The sequence below is a fragment of the Cuculus canorus genome, chromosome 10 (genome assembly GCF_017976375.1).
Source record: "Cuculus canorus isolate bCucCan1 chromosome 10, bCucCan1.pri, whole genome shotgun sequence".
Classification (NCBI taxonomy): domain Eukaryota; kingdom Metazoa; phylum Chordata; class Aves; order Cuculiformes; family Cuculidae; genus Cuculus; species Cuculus canorus.
The window spans coordinates 10,626,540-10,642,437 of record NC_071410.1 but is presented as its reverse complement, the minus strand read 5'-3'; the positions used below and the strand labels follow the sequence as shown (position 1 = coordinate 10,642,437).

At 56.4% G+C, this 15,898-nt stretch overlaps 1 protein-coding gene and 1 long non-coding RNA gene across 29 annotated transcripts; one reads left to right on the top strand and one right to left on the bottom strand.

The window, feature by feature from the left end:
* Positions 1–156: 156 nt before the first annotated feature.
* On the top strand, positions 157–7,994 carry LOC128853151 (uncharacterized). The gene is made up of 3 exons (XR_008451463.1): positions 157–2,064; positions 2,892–3,081; positions 7,856–7,994. It is a non-coding gene; the product is annotated as an uncharacterized LOC128853151 (long non-coding RNA).
* PRRG3 (proline rich and Gla domain 3) lies at positions 3,171–13,798 on the bottom strand. Of its 28 annotated transcripts, none has more exons than XM_054075640.1 (5): positions 13,707–13,794; positions 10,870–11,019; positions 10,058–10,099; positions 6,512–6,672; positions 3,171–5,979 (listed from the first exon to the last, which is right to left on the bottom strand). In XM_054075640.1, exons 3-5 carry the CDS (start codon positions 10,062–10,064, stop codon positions 5,443–5,445), a joined length of 705 nt encoding a protein of 234 aa, XP_053931615.1. In that variant the 5' UTR covers positions 10,065–10,099; positions 10,870–11,019; positions 13,707–13,794; the 3' UTR covers positions 3,171–5,442. The 28 variants fall into 28 exon arrangements, 7 of the variants coding, with proteins under 7 accessions (XP_053931615.1, XP_053931614.1, XP_053931613.1 ...); XM_054075639.1 differs by lacking the exon at positions 13,707–13,794 and adding an exon at positions 11,209–13,484; XR_008451449.1 differs by lacking the exons at positions 3,171–5,979; positions 6,512–6,672; positions 10,870–11,019 and adding exons at positions 6,702–8,251; positions 9,196–9,373; positions 9,855–9,975 and having other exon boundaries at positions 13,707–13,721.
* Positions 13,799–15,898: the final 2,100 nt, after the last annotated feature.

Below are 15,898 nucleotides of genomic sequence, written 5' to 3'. Positions count from 1 at the left end.
GCTGAACAAGATGGACTTTGTCCTGAGCAGAGCTGCCAGATGTTGAACCATCCTCCCAGAGGAGAAGCAAAAGCACACGTCAGCTCCCTCAGGTCAGCATCCAGTTCAGCTCTCTCCCAGGGAAGCAGCTCTGGGGATGGACAGTCCCCAGCTCTCACTGCTCCTGAAAGCAGCCAACAGGAGGAGAAGGACATGGGACACAGGCAACATCTGGGGCTCTACAGCTGCTCAGGAACCACAAGCGCCCTGTGCCTCAGTTTTCCCCTTGCAAAGTACCAGGGCTTTGAGAAATGCTCTGGGGCCACAATGTCCAAACACTTTTACTGAGCGATGCGAGCAAAGGGCAATCAATGTCCATTTTGGGGAGAGAAGCCCAGAAAACACCTTCTTGACTCCCAGCATATGCACTTTTTATTCCTTCTCAAAATAAATGCAGCTGAAAAGAAGACGCGAGAGGGTTGCTGAGGCTGGCAAACCCCAGCTGGACCCCAGCGCTGCCCTGACATCTGAAACGTGCCACATGCACACACAGCCCCCCTGCACCCTCCTTGCTTCCACCCTTTCAGCTTGCCCTGCCCAAAAGGGCAAAAAATCCAGGTCAAAATCACCACAAGAGGAAACGCCTGCTGCAACACAGCCCAAACAGCTTAAGGAAGGAGAGACTTTCCTCTTTAGTGTTCAAGGAGGGGAACAAGAGAAGATGAGCAAGCAGGACTGTGAAAGGGCACTGCTTTCTTTGATCACATAGGGACTATATCTAGCAGCTGGGTCCCTGACGCCACATTTCCAGCCCACCAAGCTACTCCCAGCTAGCAGCAGCCAAGACTGCCCACCACTGCCCTCACTGCTGCTTCCTGGGGTGCTTCAGACCCTCTCGTCTGCTCCAGATCTTTGCCCTCATCTGGGATATCACCCCAAGGAGAGGAGCAAGGAGAACTCTCTGGGGAGCAGCACCACCTCCCAAGCCCAAAAGACCCAAAAGACCACAGGAGACGCAGCCCCCAAGCCACCGATCCAGTCTCCTGCAGCAGCTGAGCCCTGTTGCTCCAGGTACATGAGGGCAAGCAGAACAAGCTCCATGTCTGCAATAACCAGCACTTCCAGCAATGACCCACCTCACACTGCTCTCTCCTCCTCTGTCATTATAAACCCTTTAATTAAAGAGGCAGAAATTTACCCAGCATCAGCTGTGGTGATTTCCCACTTCCAGCCATGCAGAGATGACAGCCTTGTCTCTGCAACCGGGTCTGTCCAGAGCTGCTGCTGGGGGCGCAGTGTAGGGGCACAGCACCTCCCAGCTGCCCCACACCTACTCCATGACTCTGCCCAGACCCAACACCGGCACGGGTGACACCAAGGGTGTCACAATACATGCACACACCACTTCTCCCCAAAACCTCAACCAAAAGTGGAATTTTGCAGGAACTCCTCTACTCAGGAGCAGGGCAGTAAGTCCTGCAATAGTCCCAAGGTGGTGTCAGTCCCACAGGAGAAACCTGTGTCAGGCACCCAGCCGCCCAGTCCACAGCCATGGAGACCACTGGGTTTCTCCTCCACAGTTTTGGTGTTTTAGAGGAGCAAACATCCTGTGTTGCTTTCTCAGCCTGTACCAGCGTATATTAATAACAATAAATCTGTAGAGGGCAGATCAGTTCATTTTCTAATCACCTATGAAACTGCTGCAGCTCCCAAAACGCGGAGGGATGGGAGGGGAGTGAGAAGCAGGAGCAGAGAGACTATGCTATTAAGAAAAGAAATGGAAAAAAAAGAAACCAGCTGTCAAAATCCATAAGAACAAAACGCTTAAGTGGCTGGATTTCCTCCTCCAACTCTCTTTAGGGCTTTTTCTAGCTGTTGCCAAGGAACACCCCTCCTCGCCGGCGGAAGCAGCCAGCTTCTCTCCTTTGGCTCTTCTTGCATTGGCAGTGACAGGGAATTTCCGCCTCACTAAGCCCGTGAGTAGGTTTAAGTCCTGCAAGCAGAGAAAACCTGCCCCGGGGAGGGAAACCCCACACTGAACCTCTCTCCATCCCTCCCCAGCCCAGGATGCTCCACAGAAGGCAGGTGGGGGTACCAGCCCTGTCCAGCCCCCCACTTCACCCTGAGGATGGGGTGCAGAGGAGCTGACCTCGCTCACAGCTCTGCCCTTCACCCGGGGCAGAGAGGGGCCAACACGGAGGGGAAGGGGGTTTGTTACTCACCTCGGGTCCTGCCTGGCGCAGAGCTGGGGTGACCCCTGTCCCCACCCCAGCACCCTCGGCCCGGACCCCAGACACAGCGCCCCGGCTCCGATCACCGCGGGTGGGAAACACAGGGGAGTTTCCATGGGACACGCGAGAGAGAAGCCGGGCACCCACGGGGGAGAGGGGACGGGAAACGGGACCGGGGAGAGGGGGGACGGGAAACGGGATAGGGGAGAGGAGGGATGGGATATGAGACAGGGGAGGGGGGATGGGAAATGGGACAGGGGAGAGGGGACGGGAAACGGGACGGGGGAGAGGAGGCGGGACAGGGGAAAGGGGGCGGGTAGATGGAACAGGGAGAAGAGATAGGATAGGGGAGAGGGGGATGAGAAACGGGACAGGGTATGAGGACGGGAAATGGGACGGGGGGGGGAGGGGGTGGGAACCGAGACAGGGAGAGGGGATAGGAAACGGGACGGGGGAGACGACAGAACGGGACCGGGGGGAGACGGGAAAGGGGACTGGACAAAGGGAGAGCAGACAGGAGAAGAGACGGGAGCGGGGCTGGGGGCGGCTCCGGGGCACAAGGGGGCTCTCTCCCAGCTGCCCCCAGAGCCTCCGCGCCGCCGGCTTTGCGGCTCGCACCGGGAGGACAGGGGAAGCACTTACTTTTTGGGGTGGTTTTTTTTTGGTTTGTTTTTTTTGCAGTCCAAAGCAAGTGTCTGCCCCGTAAAGAGCCTCCCTCGGCCGCTGCCAGCCGGGCGGTGTCTGCGGGACAGCCCGCCCCTCGCACCCCGCCCGCCGCGCTTAAAGCCGCAGCCGCGGGGATTAAGGAGGGCTCAGCGCGGAGCATCGCAGCGGGGACCCCGGGGCAGCCTCCCCGGCATCCGTCACGAAGGTAAGAAGTCTGCCGCATCGAAAGGATTGCTCAACGGGAGCAAACCCAGGCGGTTGAGCAGAACCCCACGCACACGCGTTTGCAGGCAAACCAAGCCGTGCTTCAAGGCCAGGGCTTATCCTGTCAACTGGGGACCAATCCCAGGCTAAACACGTCCCCGTGCCACCGCAGGAGCCCAGGCGAGAGCGGAGACGGTGGGCATCCAAGCACCGAGCTGTGCCAGAGCTAATCTCTCCTGCCTCACAGTGGAGTCTGCAGCGATAAACCCATCTGTTTGGGCTGAACGACAGTTTTAAACACTTCTGAGGGGGGACAGAGTCCAAAACCTGAGCGTAAAATCTGGTTTTGAAAGGGCTTAAAATAAATCCCACGCTGCCCTAGTCGTGCTATTTAAAGGGAATTATCTAAGAGGTTTAGGAGCACATAGAGGAACAGCAGGACAACTTGTGCACCTAAATCCCCTCAAAGACCTTAGGAAATCCCTCCACACTTCACCTACTGGCTGGTCAGGGCTCACAGGACACACTCCAGCTGTCACCAGCGTTGCACCAGATGCCCAGGGAAGTGAGACTCCTGTCCAACATGCATGATGCGTTGCCAGTACCACGGCAGCACATATCTGGTCTCCAGAGATGGTCCCCTCCTGTGGGAACTGTGCTGCAGCTGTGCCCGGGAGGGGTGGGGTGGGTGCCGTCATCCCACAGCTGCCTCCATCGTCCTGCAGAGCTGAGCGCCAGGCACACCCATGAGATGGAAATCCAGCAGCACCTTGGGGGGGTCACCCCCCTGTGGGAATAAGCCACCCTATGCCACTCAGACAGTGAGGGTTTTTTAATAAATACCATTTTTTGCACAGAAATATACCAAGTTTTACAGAATACAAACTGCAGGGATAATGACTGAGCATCAAAGACAGAGGATGCAGAGCGCCCTTCTGTCTCCCTCCAGTCTTTGCCAGGCTCTGACACCAACGCTCACTGTCAGGTCTTCCTATAATCCCAATTTGCTAAGGCCAAAAGGCAGAGTAAAGGCCTGGGAGGGAAGAGACAAGGTGCCAGCAGCTGCAAACCCCTCATGTCCTGCCCCAGGAACAGCCACGGTGGACAAGCCCCAGCTCTGGGCTGAGGGCACTTGCTGTGAGAGCATCGCTGGGACGGAGTGCAGTGCAGGCAGCTGACACATGTACAATAGCCATTCGGTGCTGGTGGAGAGACTGGTGCTGGGGTGCACACTGAAGGGTGGCAGTCCTGGGAGTTTCTGGGCTTCTCCTGGGGAGCTGGTGAGCACAACGCTCTTTTTAACCCACCAGACATGACTTGGAAAGGACAGCCTTTTTGCTTCAAGCCCTAAAGCAGCTCCACAGGAAAAGGGGACACTGGCCCCACAGCAAAGCACATGGCTCTGCCCTGCCACCACAGGCAGCTGGTGGTCAGAAGCAACAGAGCTTGGTCCTACTTTCAACCCATCGGCCATCGCTGGGTCATGGCGCGATCGCTCAGCTCTCATCTCAGCAGATGCCTCTGTCAGGTCCTCCATGCCATGGCCATGGTATTCAAGCACTCCACCCACCAGCGGGGCCTGGAGGAGAGTGGGGTCTTGCACTCCCCTTTACCTGCTCTGGAGGACAAAGACCCCCAAAGAGAGGAGCCTGATACTCCAAAGTCACTTACCTCACGTACAAGACCACCACAAGCCTTTCCCCCTTCCCAAAGGGATCTAGGAGACCAAAGAGCACCCCCCTGACAGCTCCTCCGTGATCTCAGGACAGCAAATATTGCTTCAGGCACTGCAGGATGGACCAGGTTCCCCACTTCCACACAAGGGAGGCAGTTTCTCCCAAAATACAGAGCATGGACACCAACTGTGGGGATGGACAGAAATTTGCCGCACCCTTCCTGCATCCCCAACTCCTAATCAGAGCCCCAAGCAGCAAAACAGGGGCTGATAAGGACATGGGGTAAAGCTGCGCAGCACTCCAGGGAGGCAGTGAGGCTATTTTAATAATGGGAAATGTTATGTCTGTTTGAGCGGGAAGTCAGGAAATCAAATGCACCATGGGGAGACCCCCACATTGAGCCAGGAATAAGCTGTGCTTGGCTCTGGCTGCTACAGCACTTACGTGAGCGGGGAGTGAGGAGCAGGAGATGGTTGGCTGGCTCCAGAGCCATCCCCACAGCCCAGCCTCTCCCCAGCTGGGGACAGCTGGTTTTGGTTAGGAGGGTAAGGCTATTGTGTGATGGCACCAGCTTGTACAAGTGAGATGGGGTGCCGAGTCACATCCAAAGGGGGTCCCGGGCACAGCGAAGGGTGGGCAGGTGGGTGAGCATGAGTGTGTGAAGAGGCAGGAGGGAGGCAGACCCACTATTTGCCCGCAACAGGGGCAGTGGCCACGATCTCTTCATACTTGGGTGGTGGGTCGTTGTAGGAGATGCTGGTCTCTTCACCACTGCTGCTCTCCGGATGGCCTGTAACCTCCTCGTAGGAAGGTGGAGGGGTGGCACTGGACAGTCTGGAAAGGACGGAGACCGAATGCTCTGGTGGGTAGAGGGTGCTGTCTTGCTGGGGGGCATCCCCAGCTCTGCCATCTCCAGCCACCCGACTGCTCGCTTCTCGCTGGTACTGAGTTTCCCCTTGGCTTTGCGACCGCTCCCGGTACACCATGACCCTGGGGAGGCTGCATCCTGTTCGACTGGCCAGGTAACGGTTCTGGGCATAGGAAGGGCGGTGGCGGGTGGCCTTTTGAAGCTGGCACCTCCAGATGATGAAGAGGGCGATGACTATCAGAAGAGCCACTCCCAAGAGAGGCACTACCACGTACATAGCATCTGAGTGCTCCGTGCTGTGCCCGGGGTCCTTGACAGAGTAGACAGAGTTGGTGTAGCCCTTCCAAAACTCCATCTGTAGCAGGAACAGAGAAACAACCATCATGTGCTGCAGGTGGGGCCAGCACCCCTGACCACCACCAGCAATAATCACTGCCCTACCCAGGCCCACTAAAGAGGAAATTTTCTGGCTGTCCTGCACAACCCTCACCACAGCTGCCAGCATCTGAAGCACTGTAGGAACCAACACAAAAGATCAAGAGAACATCCCTCGACAGCAGCCAACAGCCCCCACACCAAGCAGGGAGAAATTTGGCTAACACCAGCCTGGAGAGTCAGGAACAAGAGCACAAATTTCCCACACGTGCTATAGGAGTGCCAGCTTGACCTGCAGCTGTAGGCAGGGTGTCCTGGCAATGCGAAGGCAAAAGCATTGACTGGGATAGGAAAAGTAATGCTGGAAAGCGAGGCCACAGCATGCTGCCTGCAGACAGAAAAGGAGAAAGAACAGGAGAGCCTGTTCCCCCTGTGCTTTCCTTCTGTGCCCCCAGCTTGCTAAAGTATAAGCCCTCACACATCCCCTGGGGAGCAGAGAAGGACAAACACACCGTTTTCTCTTTGTTCTCGAACACTTCCTTGACCTCCTCATAGCTGCAGACCTCCTCAATGCACTCCCGCTCAATGGTGCCCTGTCGGATCTCCTCCAGGAAGCCGTTGGCTCGGGGAAAGCGCTTCAGGACCGAGTGGGCATTCCTGGCCCCCAAGAACACTGCAACACACAAGGCAGAGACATGCTGAGCAGGGACAACCCCTCACTTGGCCTCTGTCCAGCCAGGCTTTTCCAGCTGGGAAGAAGAGACAGAAGGCTCCCAAAAGACTTGTTTTCAACCTTCTGCCCTTGACTGGATTTCACCTTGCTGCCCCTTTGCTACAGGGCGAGAAAGATCATCCTCTGCTCCCAAAGCATGGGAGACTGTTGCCCACAACAGATCTCCCCACAGAGCATGTTGTCAGGAACCGAGGCGGAGCAGGAACAGCACATTCCTGCCTGCAAGAAACACAGCCCTTTCTAAGCCTCTCCTCCCACCTGTATCCTGTAGGAGGGAGAACTCCATGGGGTACCAGGACCTGCAGCAACACAGAAGAGGCAAACAAGTTGTTGCCCAGGAAGCATAAACTCCACAAAAACCAAGAAGCTTCCAGGATCCAAACATCCAGTGCACACATTTCATAAAAGAATGTTTCCATAATGCAGGTCAACACACACAGCTGTAAGCTGGCACCATCAACTCCCACCAAGCCACGTACTGTGCAGCTTCCCTTGAAGAAGAGAAATCAGTTCAGCTGGCTGATCCACAGAGACCCCCTTTACATCCCTCACCCTCAGGCTCAGTCTTCCATTGGATCAACCAGATGAACCAACTTACACTCCAACATCAACAGATGCAGGACAAGGAGGCAAGGGGACAGCTGGGGTCTCCCATTAGACCAGCTTGGCCGTTGCACAGAGATGATGTTTCAATAAGGAGCTCAGTGAAGACCACACATAACAGTTAGTGAAAAGCTACCAACTTTTTTATTGGGAGCCTTTCACCAGAGACCAGCGGGTTTCCTTCTGCTTTACTTTCCATGTATCCTGCTCTGAAACCAGTACCTAAACAGCAAGGTATTGTGAGAGTATTTGTCTATGTCAAGGCAGGGGCAAGATCATGGTGTAAGCAACTACTACTTCGCTACACCATCCTGTGCTTGGAGGCACTCTGCTCTTTTTGTGCTGTGTAGGTGCATTTTCCCCTGTGATTTATTAATGGCTTGCTTCAGGGAGAGCGTTTGCAGAGGGCTGAAGCACTGAGGTGTGAATGAAGAGCAGCATGAATGATGTGAGTCAGAGGCTTCCTCTCAGAACAGACTTTATTATGCAAACCTTTTTTTCTTATTTTTTTTTTTACAAGGAAGAAGCATTTTCAAGAGGCACAGAAGGCATCTCGCAGGTGGGCAGGGATCAGCTTGCCTTGGCTTCAGCAGTTGAGGAGGGCTGTCCTGGCTGGAGAGGAAGCAGACTGGCAGGTCAACCTTCTCTTGAGCCTTTCCAGAGAGTGATGACATTTTTATAAAGACACCATCCATTTCAAAAATGTCCCATCCTTTGCTGGAGAAGTTCGGCCTCCCACCTTGATCAGCTGCTGTATCACTCTCTCCTCCTCAGCGTTGAGTCTCAGCCTCTTTCCAGTTTCCTCAGCACTCTTTGGAGCAACAAGCTTGGCCGCAGATCTCACTGTCGTGGTCTTCCATCCCTGCACATACCAGTCACTCATTCCCTTCCCTGCTTTGCTTTGCTGAACTGGACACTATGGTGGGAAATAAAAACAGACACGTAGGCAGGCATGTGTCATGAGCAATGTCCCAACTGAAAGCATGCTGCAATGCGTGTGCCTCTCCCCACATCCAATTTCCCTCGGGAACGTAGAAATGGCAGAAGAGCAGAAACTAAGACACTACACCCTCCTGCTTTTACACAGAAAGTGCAAAGAGCTCCCATATCCCTGGGGAACAGAGCAGGAAAACCAATGGCCTTCAGGAAACAAAAGCCTTGCCAACTCTCATTTCCAGCCTGGATCCCCAACTGACACCATGAGCAGACAGCTGAGCAGGTACTGTCCCCAAACCACAAGGCAGAGGGAACATCCCAAGGTCCAGCAGCCTCAGTACTAATCCCTTGTCCCTCTCCAAGTCTCCCCACACCAGCTGGAGAACCGGTGCTCAGGAGAGATCAGAGCTTTAGGAAAGGAGAGCAGGAGCGAGGGCTGGGTTCACTGCATCCCTGCTGGGTTTCCTGAACTGCTGCTGGTCCCTGGTGGCAGTCAGGCTTGGCCACACCGCTACCCCACAACACTGCTGCCTGGCTTATGGGGACACCCACAAGGCTGCTGCTCTGCAGAATGGCTGTGTCTGCCACAGACAGAGAGGCAGCAGGGCTGCGTGCTGCTGGAGAGCATGTGAATGTGAACATGCTGACCACTACATCCTCCTCCTGCACATCAGGGTCACCACAAAGGGGACTGCTCGGTGGGGGTCATTGCCAACACAGGGAACACCTCCCACAACCAGCAAATGCCAGTGAGCCAGCACCTGAGCTCCGGGAGGAAGAAAAGGCAGCAGTAGAAGAAGGCATGGACGCAGCTGGGTACCCTCCTCATTAACAGAAGAGTAAAATAGCCTTGTAAAAACACTGCCTGAAGATCCCTGCTCCCTTCCCCACCTAGCACAGCACAGATAGCGAAAGAAGGCATACCTGTCATCCCTGGGGTCCTCCTCCTGTCCAGTGTGGCTGCTGACTCCACCTTCACAGCTGGCTCCAGCGACATCCCAAGCAAATCCTGAGATCCCAGCCAGATCGTTACATCTCCCCGCTCACAACCGCCGTGCTCCTCCAGCTCCCATCACATCGCTGCATGCAGCCCCCGCGCAGGCTGCCCAGAAGATCGAGGAGGGAGGGTTGAGTCCTGCTCTCTACAGACCACACGCCATCCTCCACCCTGCACCCTCGCCAGCCTCAGCCCAGCTTTAGCCCAGCTTTAGCCACTGGCCCCAAGCAGCCCCATCTGCCAGGCATTCCTTCAGATGTCAAGACGCAGCAAGCTCCCAGCAGGGCAGAGTTAGGCAGTGCCCATCCACTGCGAACACAGAGTCCCAGTGCCACCAGCCACGCAGGCTACAAGGCAGTGTGTCCCCATGACAGGCAGCTCGTGGGATGCGAGTCATGGGCCATGAGGAGCACCACTGGCAGGAGATGTCAGCACAGACCGATAACCCCTGCAGAGGGGCCATTCAGTCCAAAGAGCCTCAGAGGGGCCTGCCTTGCACAGCAAGCACCACGCAAATAAAGAAAAGCTGCAGCATACAGGAAGATCCGGAGAGTTCAGCCCTTTAGCACCTCCTCTTGACTCTCACCTTCCACAGGGCAGACAGAAGCATAAGTCAGGCTGGACCTCAGACCTCATCCAAGGTTAAGAGTCGATGGCATCTGCTCCCCACAGAAAATAACACCCCTCAAAAAGCACAGACACCCCTTCTTTGAGAGGTGGCTGCCAAACATCCCCCTTTCCTCCTCCAGTACCACCGCCACCTCTCCATCTTGACCAGAGAACACTTACTTGCCATGCTGCCTCACTCGGCTACAGGGAGCTCCTGCCTACCTGCAGGGAAGAAAACAAGAGAGTCACTGACAGCTTAAATTTCATCCCCTGAAGCCCAACCCCTCCATTGCCCAGGGTGAGATTAATGCAGAAAGGAGGGTGCTGTTTGGTGGACCCATGACAGGTCCTAGCCATGCAGTGCCACTTCAGAGGTTTGGGGGACCAGAGGGGCCTAGGGCACCCTTGGCTCTCTCAGAGCCCTAGAGAAGTCTCAGCCATACTTATGCTCCACCAGCCCAAGAAGGTCCAGGGCCTGCCCAAGAAGTCCAGAGGGCTGCATACAAGCTAAGTAGGAAGAGAAGACCTGGATGAAGGAGAGTCCCTATATCTCATCAGCAGACAAGATGCTCTGCCTGTCAGAAGCTGCCAGGAGCAGCCTGGTGCCCCTCCCTTCTAGAAGAGATTGACGGAGTCAGGTAAAGCACTCATCCTGTTTTAAAACAACTTCACAGCCATGGCAGTTCACACTTCTGCAACTCCTACCCACAATCTGCGATAAACAGGGTCATACTGTTTTCTCCACTGCCATACTGCCAACTGCACAGCACTAAAAAAAGGATATGCATCTCCTAATGTTGTTTGGCCAAGCTAAGGGCAGCAGCAAGAGTGACAGAGTTGCCTGCATACTCAGGGGAACTTCTCTCCAACTGGAAAAGCATCTTTTGTGCTTCGAAAGCAAAACTAAACTAAATGAAACCTGGCAAGAGTGAAACAAAGTCCCGTGGATGCAGAGCATACCCCTCTCTACTCACAGAAGGAGTTTCACTCACTTGTTTTTCACGCTTTGTCTTCTCCCTGTGCTTGATGCCCCACCGATCAGACTGTCCTGGGCAAGCTCATCTCCTCTTGCCTTGTGTGACATCTTGCTGTGGCAAAGCCACAACTCTGTCAGGAGACAGAGGAGACAGGACTACGCAGCTCTGAAAGGCATTTATTGCAGATGATGGAGCTAACACAGTTGGAAATCACAGGAACTAAGCCATATGCTGATCTTAGGTCCAGGACTTCAGATATTTGTAGTTATCCCAAAAGGATTTGAATCTGCTCAGCTGTAGTGAGGTTACGGCAGCACAGTGCCATTCACAGGGTCAGCAGGGCTGGAAACACACCTCATTTCCCGTAAAAGGCAGGCATCCACATGCATGGAAGGGCCAAGGCGGGCATCATAGCACCTCACTGATAGCCACCTTCTCCATAAATACAGCACCTCCTCCTGGCAACATCAGGCTTCCTGTGGTTTCTGAGGTTCCTACATCAAAAGTAGTAAGAAGCCAAGCAAGCCTGGCACTGTGTCCAGAGGCAGAAAGCAGCTTCTTTCCAACAGTTTGTAAAAGTCAGATTGTAAACCTCAGTCTGGTGTTCAAGGAGGAGTGAAGGAAAGCAGCAGTGCACCAGAATTACACAGAAGGGGTCTGCCACCTCCTGTGCCCCACAGCCCACACCAGAAGGCCTTTCCTTGAGAAACTGTGCACCTAATCCCAGTTCTCTGGGCTGTTCTGGGGCACATGAGAGCAGCTGAGAGGCCTCTGGATCTGTGCATTCCTCCACAAGCTGCATCAGCTCTGAGCAGGGACCACCTGACCTACTTTTGTTGTCATCAGGTTTTACAAAGAGATCCAAACCCATGGGATAAATGAATGTACAGCAAAGGAAAACTTGCCACAGTTTCCACACAAAACCTCTGTCTCACTCATTGTTACAGGCATTTTCGCCCTCTGACAGACAGAACTAAGACACAAAAATAAGGATATTCACAAACAGATTTGTCAGGACTCACATCAGGCAACACCTTTAATGCATCAAGAAGATTTTATTTTAACCTTTTCCTCCCTGAGTATCTGTGCCAATGCACCCCCTGTCAGAGCTCAGAGATGATTTATTCCAGTGTAACAATAAGCTGGGTCTACACAAGCCTACAAGCATAAAAGATGCCTGCGAGAAGGGCAGACATCCCAGACACTTATTTTTATTTCCATGTGCAAATTCCTAACCACCTCCCCCAGCTCCTATGAGCAGAAAAAGCTGGACCACCGCACACACTTACGCCAAAGAAAGTAGCATCCTCCTGCCCCCGCAAAGCCACGCAAGCCAAGAGAAGCCTGAAGCTGAAGGCTGACCTAGCAGACGCCCACCCAGTCCCAGTCCCCCGCCTCTGGCTTCCCAACCCGCATTCGCCTCCTCTATAAATACCCCATCGATAGGAGGTTGCTAAGGCAACTGTAAGGAGGCGCAGGGATGCAGCCGTGAGAGTGAGGATGCTGCAGTCACACATTTGTGTCTCCCCCGGGCTCCCCTCATCTCCGCCCCCACTCCCATCACCAATGCCAAAGGAGGAAATCGTGCTGGTAAAATATGGTGCACACGCAGCATCAGCCCCCTACAGACCTCAGGCGGGCGGGGGGGCACACTGGGAGGGGGCACCTCCTCACCAGGCTGGGGGGCACAGGGACGGGTCATGGGGATCCACAAATGCCAGTGACGTGCTACGGCATGCAGGGAGGATGCCGGCTCTCCTGGCATCACGTAGCCGCGGCTGCCAGCCGCTCAGCAGGATCCTAGCAATATTTAGGGTTTTCCGTGCCAAGATATACAGCAAGAAGAGGCTGCAGTAGCTCCACTTGCCAGGGATGATGGGGTCCCCACAGGCTGCCAGGAACCCTCACTCTTCCAAAACAGGCTTCGGATCCCATCCAACCCCACACAGCCAGCCTCCTCCCCAAACCCTAGACCCTCTATCCCAGCACTGGCCCTGCTTTGTCCAAACCCAGCTCCAAATTATTTCCATCACCATCAGCTTCTAGTACCACCCTCAGCAGGGTCCCTCCCTAGTGTCACCCCACAGCAGGGAGTAGGGGTGTGTCCCAGTGTCACCCCATGGCACGGTCATCCCCCCACGCTGTCACTGCACAGCAAGCCATATACTCCACCCAGTGTCACTCTACAGCGGGTGGGGAGTGAGGGGAAGGAGTGTGTGTCCCAGTGTGTCCCCCACAGGAGGGTCAGGCCCCTCCCCGGTGTCACCCCACAGCAGAGTGTGTGCTCCCTCCAGTGTCACCCTACAGCAGGGTGTGTGGGGGTGTCCCAGTATCCCTCCCCTGTGTCACCCCCCACAGCAGGGGTTGGGGGGGGGGGTGTCCCTGTGTCCCTCCCAGCAGGGTCAGGTCCCCTCCAATGTCCCCACCCTCCAGTGTCACCCCACAGCAGTGGGGGGGTGAGATGTCCCACTGTCGCCCCCCAGCAGGGCCAGGTCGCCCCTACCTGAGTACCCCCATAGCAGGCTATGGGGGGGTGTCCCAATGTTGCCCCCCAGCAGGATCAGGTCCCTCCCGGTGTCACCCCGCGGCGGGGAGGGAAGGGGGAGAGAGGTTGCGTGTCCCAGTGTCCCCTCACAGCAGGGTCAGGTCCCCCCGCAGTGTCCCCCGCAGCAGGGTCCCCCAAACCCACCCGCCCCACCGGCCCAAACTCGACCTCACCCACCTGAGCAGGGTTTCCCAGTCCCAGACGAACCCCACCACTCCCAACCCCCGCCAGCTCCACCACCGCCGCAGCCACGCCATGACCGGCGCCCCCCGGCCCCACCCGTACCTCATGGCGGCCCCACCCGTACCTCATGGCGGCCCCGCGCCTCGCGCCCCGCCGCAGCTGCTCCCTCGCGCCGGTGGGGAGGGCAGGCCCCGCCCACCTCCCCGCCCCCTCCCTCCCTTCAGCCAATCGTGAGCCCCACAGCCGGCGCGCACCGCCTTCCGCCTCCCGCGACTCCAATAGAAACGAGGAGCAGGAGTGGGCGGGGCCACGCGCTCCTCCCCAACTCGTAGCCAATGAGAGAGGGCGGCGGCCGCCGGAAGGCGCCGCGGTGGCTGCTGGGAGTTGTAGTCCCGTGTCCCGCGTGCCACGCCCTCACACTGGCGCTCCAGCGCTGCCCACGTGCAACTGGGGACCTGCTGTGTCCCCTGCCTCCTCCTCCTCCTTCTCGTCCTCCTCCTCTTCTTCTTCTTCTTCATCCTCCTCATCCTCACTGCCTGAGTCCTCATAGAGGCAGAGGGTGGCCTGCACAGGGAAGTTCTGCAGCAGCGCCTCGCCCACGCTGTACAGATAGTCGAAGGACTTGGACCTGGGCCAGAGGAGCCTGCGTGGGGATAACAGCGTGAGACCCACCTGCCCGCTGCCCTCGGTCTGGACGGGGCGCCTGCAACACGGGACGTACCTGACCGGGTGTCGGAAAAATGCCAGTGCTTTGTTGGGGCCACTGTCTTCCCCCACCGCCTGCTGAGTCCAGGCCTGAGGAATCATAGAATTGGTAGGTTGGAGAAGACCTTTGAGATCATCAAATCTAACTATATCAGCCCACTACATACTTGATGTCAAAGCATATATCATAGAATCACTAGGTTGGAGAAGACCTTTGAGATCATCAAGCCCAACCGTACCAGTCCACCACTAAGTCATATTCCTAAGCACTCCATCTATCCGTCTTTTAAACACTTCCAGGGATGGGACCTGTAGGATGGGACCTGTGCTGTGGCTCCCGCTGCCCCCTCTTCCCAGCAGCAAGGCATAGAACCCCAGCAGACAGAGCAAGTACGGACATTTCCTCCACTGGAAGGGGATGATGCCCCACAGACCCAGCAGACCCTGCAGGGTCAGCCTGACCTGAAGCCAGCAACGCACCACCACCACCACTTCTGGGTTTAGGTCGTCATTCCCCTGCGAAGGAAGCTGGCATCACCCCTCCCGACCCCATCAGGCATTTTGCCAGTGTAATCTTCCCCCCGTGCTCAAAAGCCCATGCCAGGCATCCCACTAACCCCCTGAGGAATGCCCGCCAGGCCTGGGAACAGGCAGCCCTTTCAGGCCCCCGCAACACAGCTTCCCCGGGGCGGGGGGGTCTGCCTGGCCATGCCTGGGCAAGGCTGAGCGGCTGCTGGGGCAGAGGGGAGATGAGCAGAGAGGTGGGCACGGCACTGCCATGCAGCAGTGCTGGGGGTGAAGGAGTCTGGGCCAAGAGGCTGGTTTTCTGCCAAACAGGGTCCCCATCCTAGCCAGTGGGAAATAGGGCAGGGGGACATGCAGCAGGAAGAGTAAAACTCACAGTGTCCATCTGCTCCCTCCGCCGCTCGGTCCCCTCCTCTGCTTGGGGCAGCCACGGTCTCCAGAGAGCCAGGGGTCTACGTACAGAGAGCCAGTTCAGAGCTATAGCCACACACCCTGCCCACTCCCCCCTTGTCTTGCTCCCCTCCGGCCCCCCACTGCAGCCATGCACCCCCAGTCCCAGAGGCTCCCCTGCCCAGCTATGTGGCTGAGGTGCTGGTTACATGCAGGTGCACTCATTACCACCTCAGCTTCAGTGTTCCTTGCCCTGTTCCTGCACCCCAAGCACCCCTTGAAGCCCCTGGCATTGCTTCCCAGGCTCTGCATCCTCTCTCCTGCCCAGGACTGCCAGGATCAAAGGGCTCCCCATTACAGCAGCAAGCTACACAGCCTTCAACTGAACCCAGCTGGAGCCTTCCCCATCCCACCACCCACATTCCCCATTCCCACCCTCCCCAGTTCCCCCAGGATGCGAAACACCCAGGTACCTTCCCCCCTGCTGCATCCCCGGGGCTGGGCAAGCGCTGGCCGTGGGCATGTGGAGCCCATGGGGCGGCAGGCAACAGGCAGCAGCTTCCATGGTGGCAGGCAGCAGTGTCCCCTCTAACGCTGCAGACCCTTGGCGAGGACACCTTTATAGCCCTGCCCCGGCCAGTGACTCACAATTCTTCAGGGCAGGAGCAAGGGCAGGGGAGTGAGGGAGCGGGGGTG

What these genes read in the sequence shown, in the direction of transcription:
- PRRG3 (XM_054075640.1), bottom strand. An exon ending in TCGAGAACAAAGAGAAAACG is followed by an intron (nt 5,980 to 6,511) that starts GTGTGTTTGTCC and finishes TTCCTGCTACAG; the next exon opens with ATGGAGTTTTGGAAGGGCTA.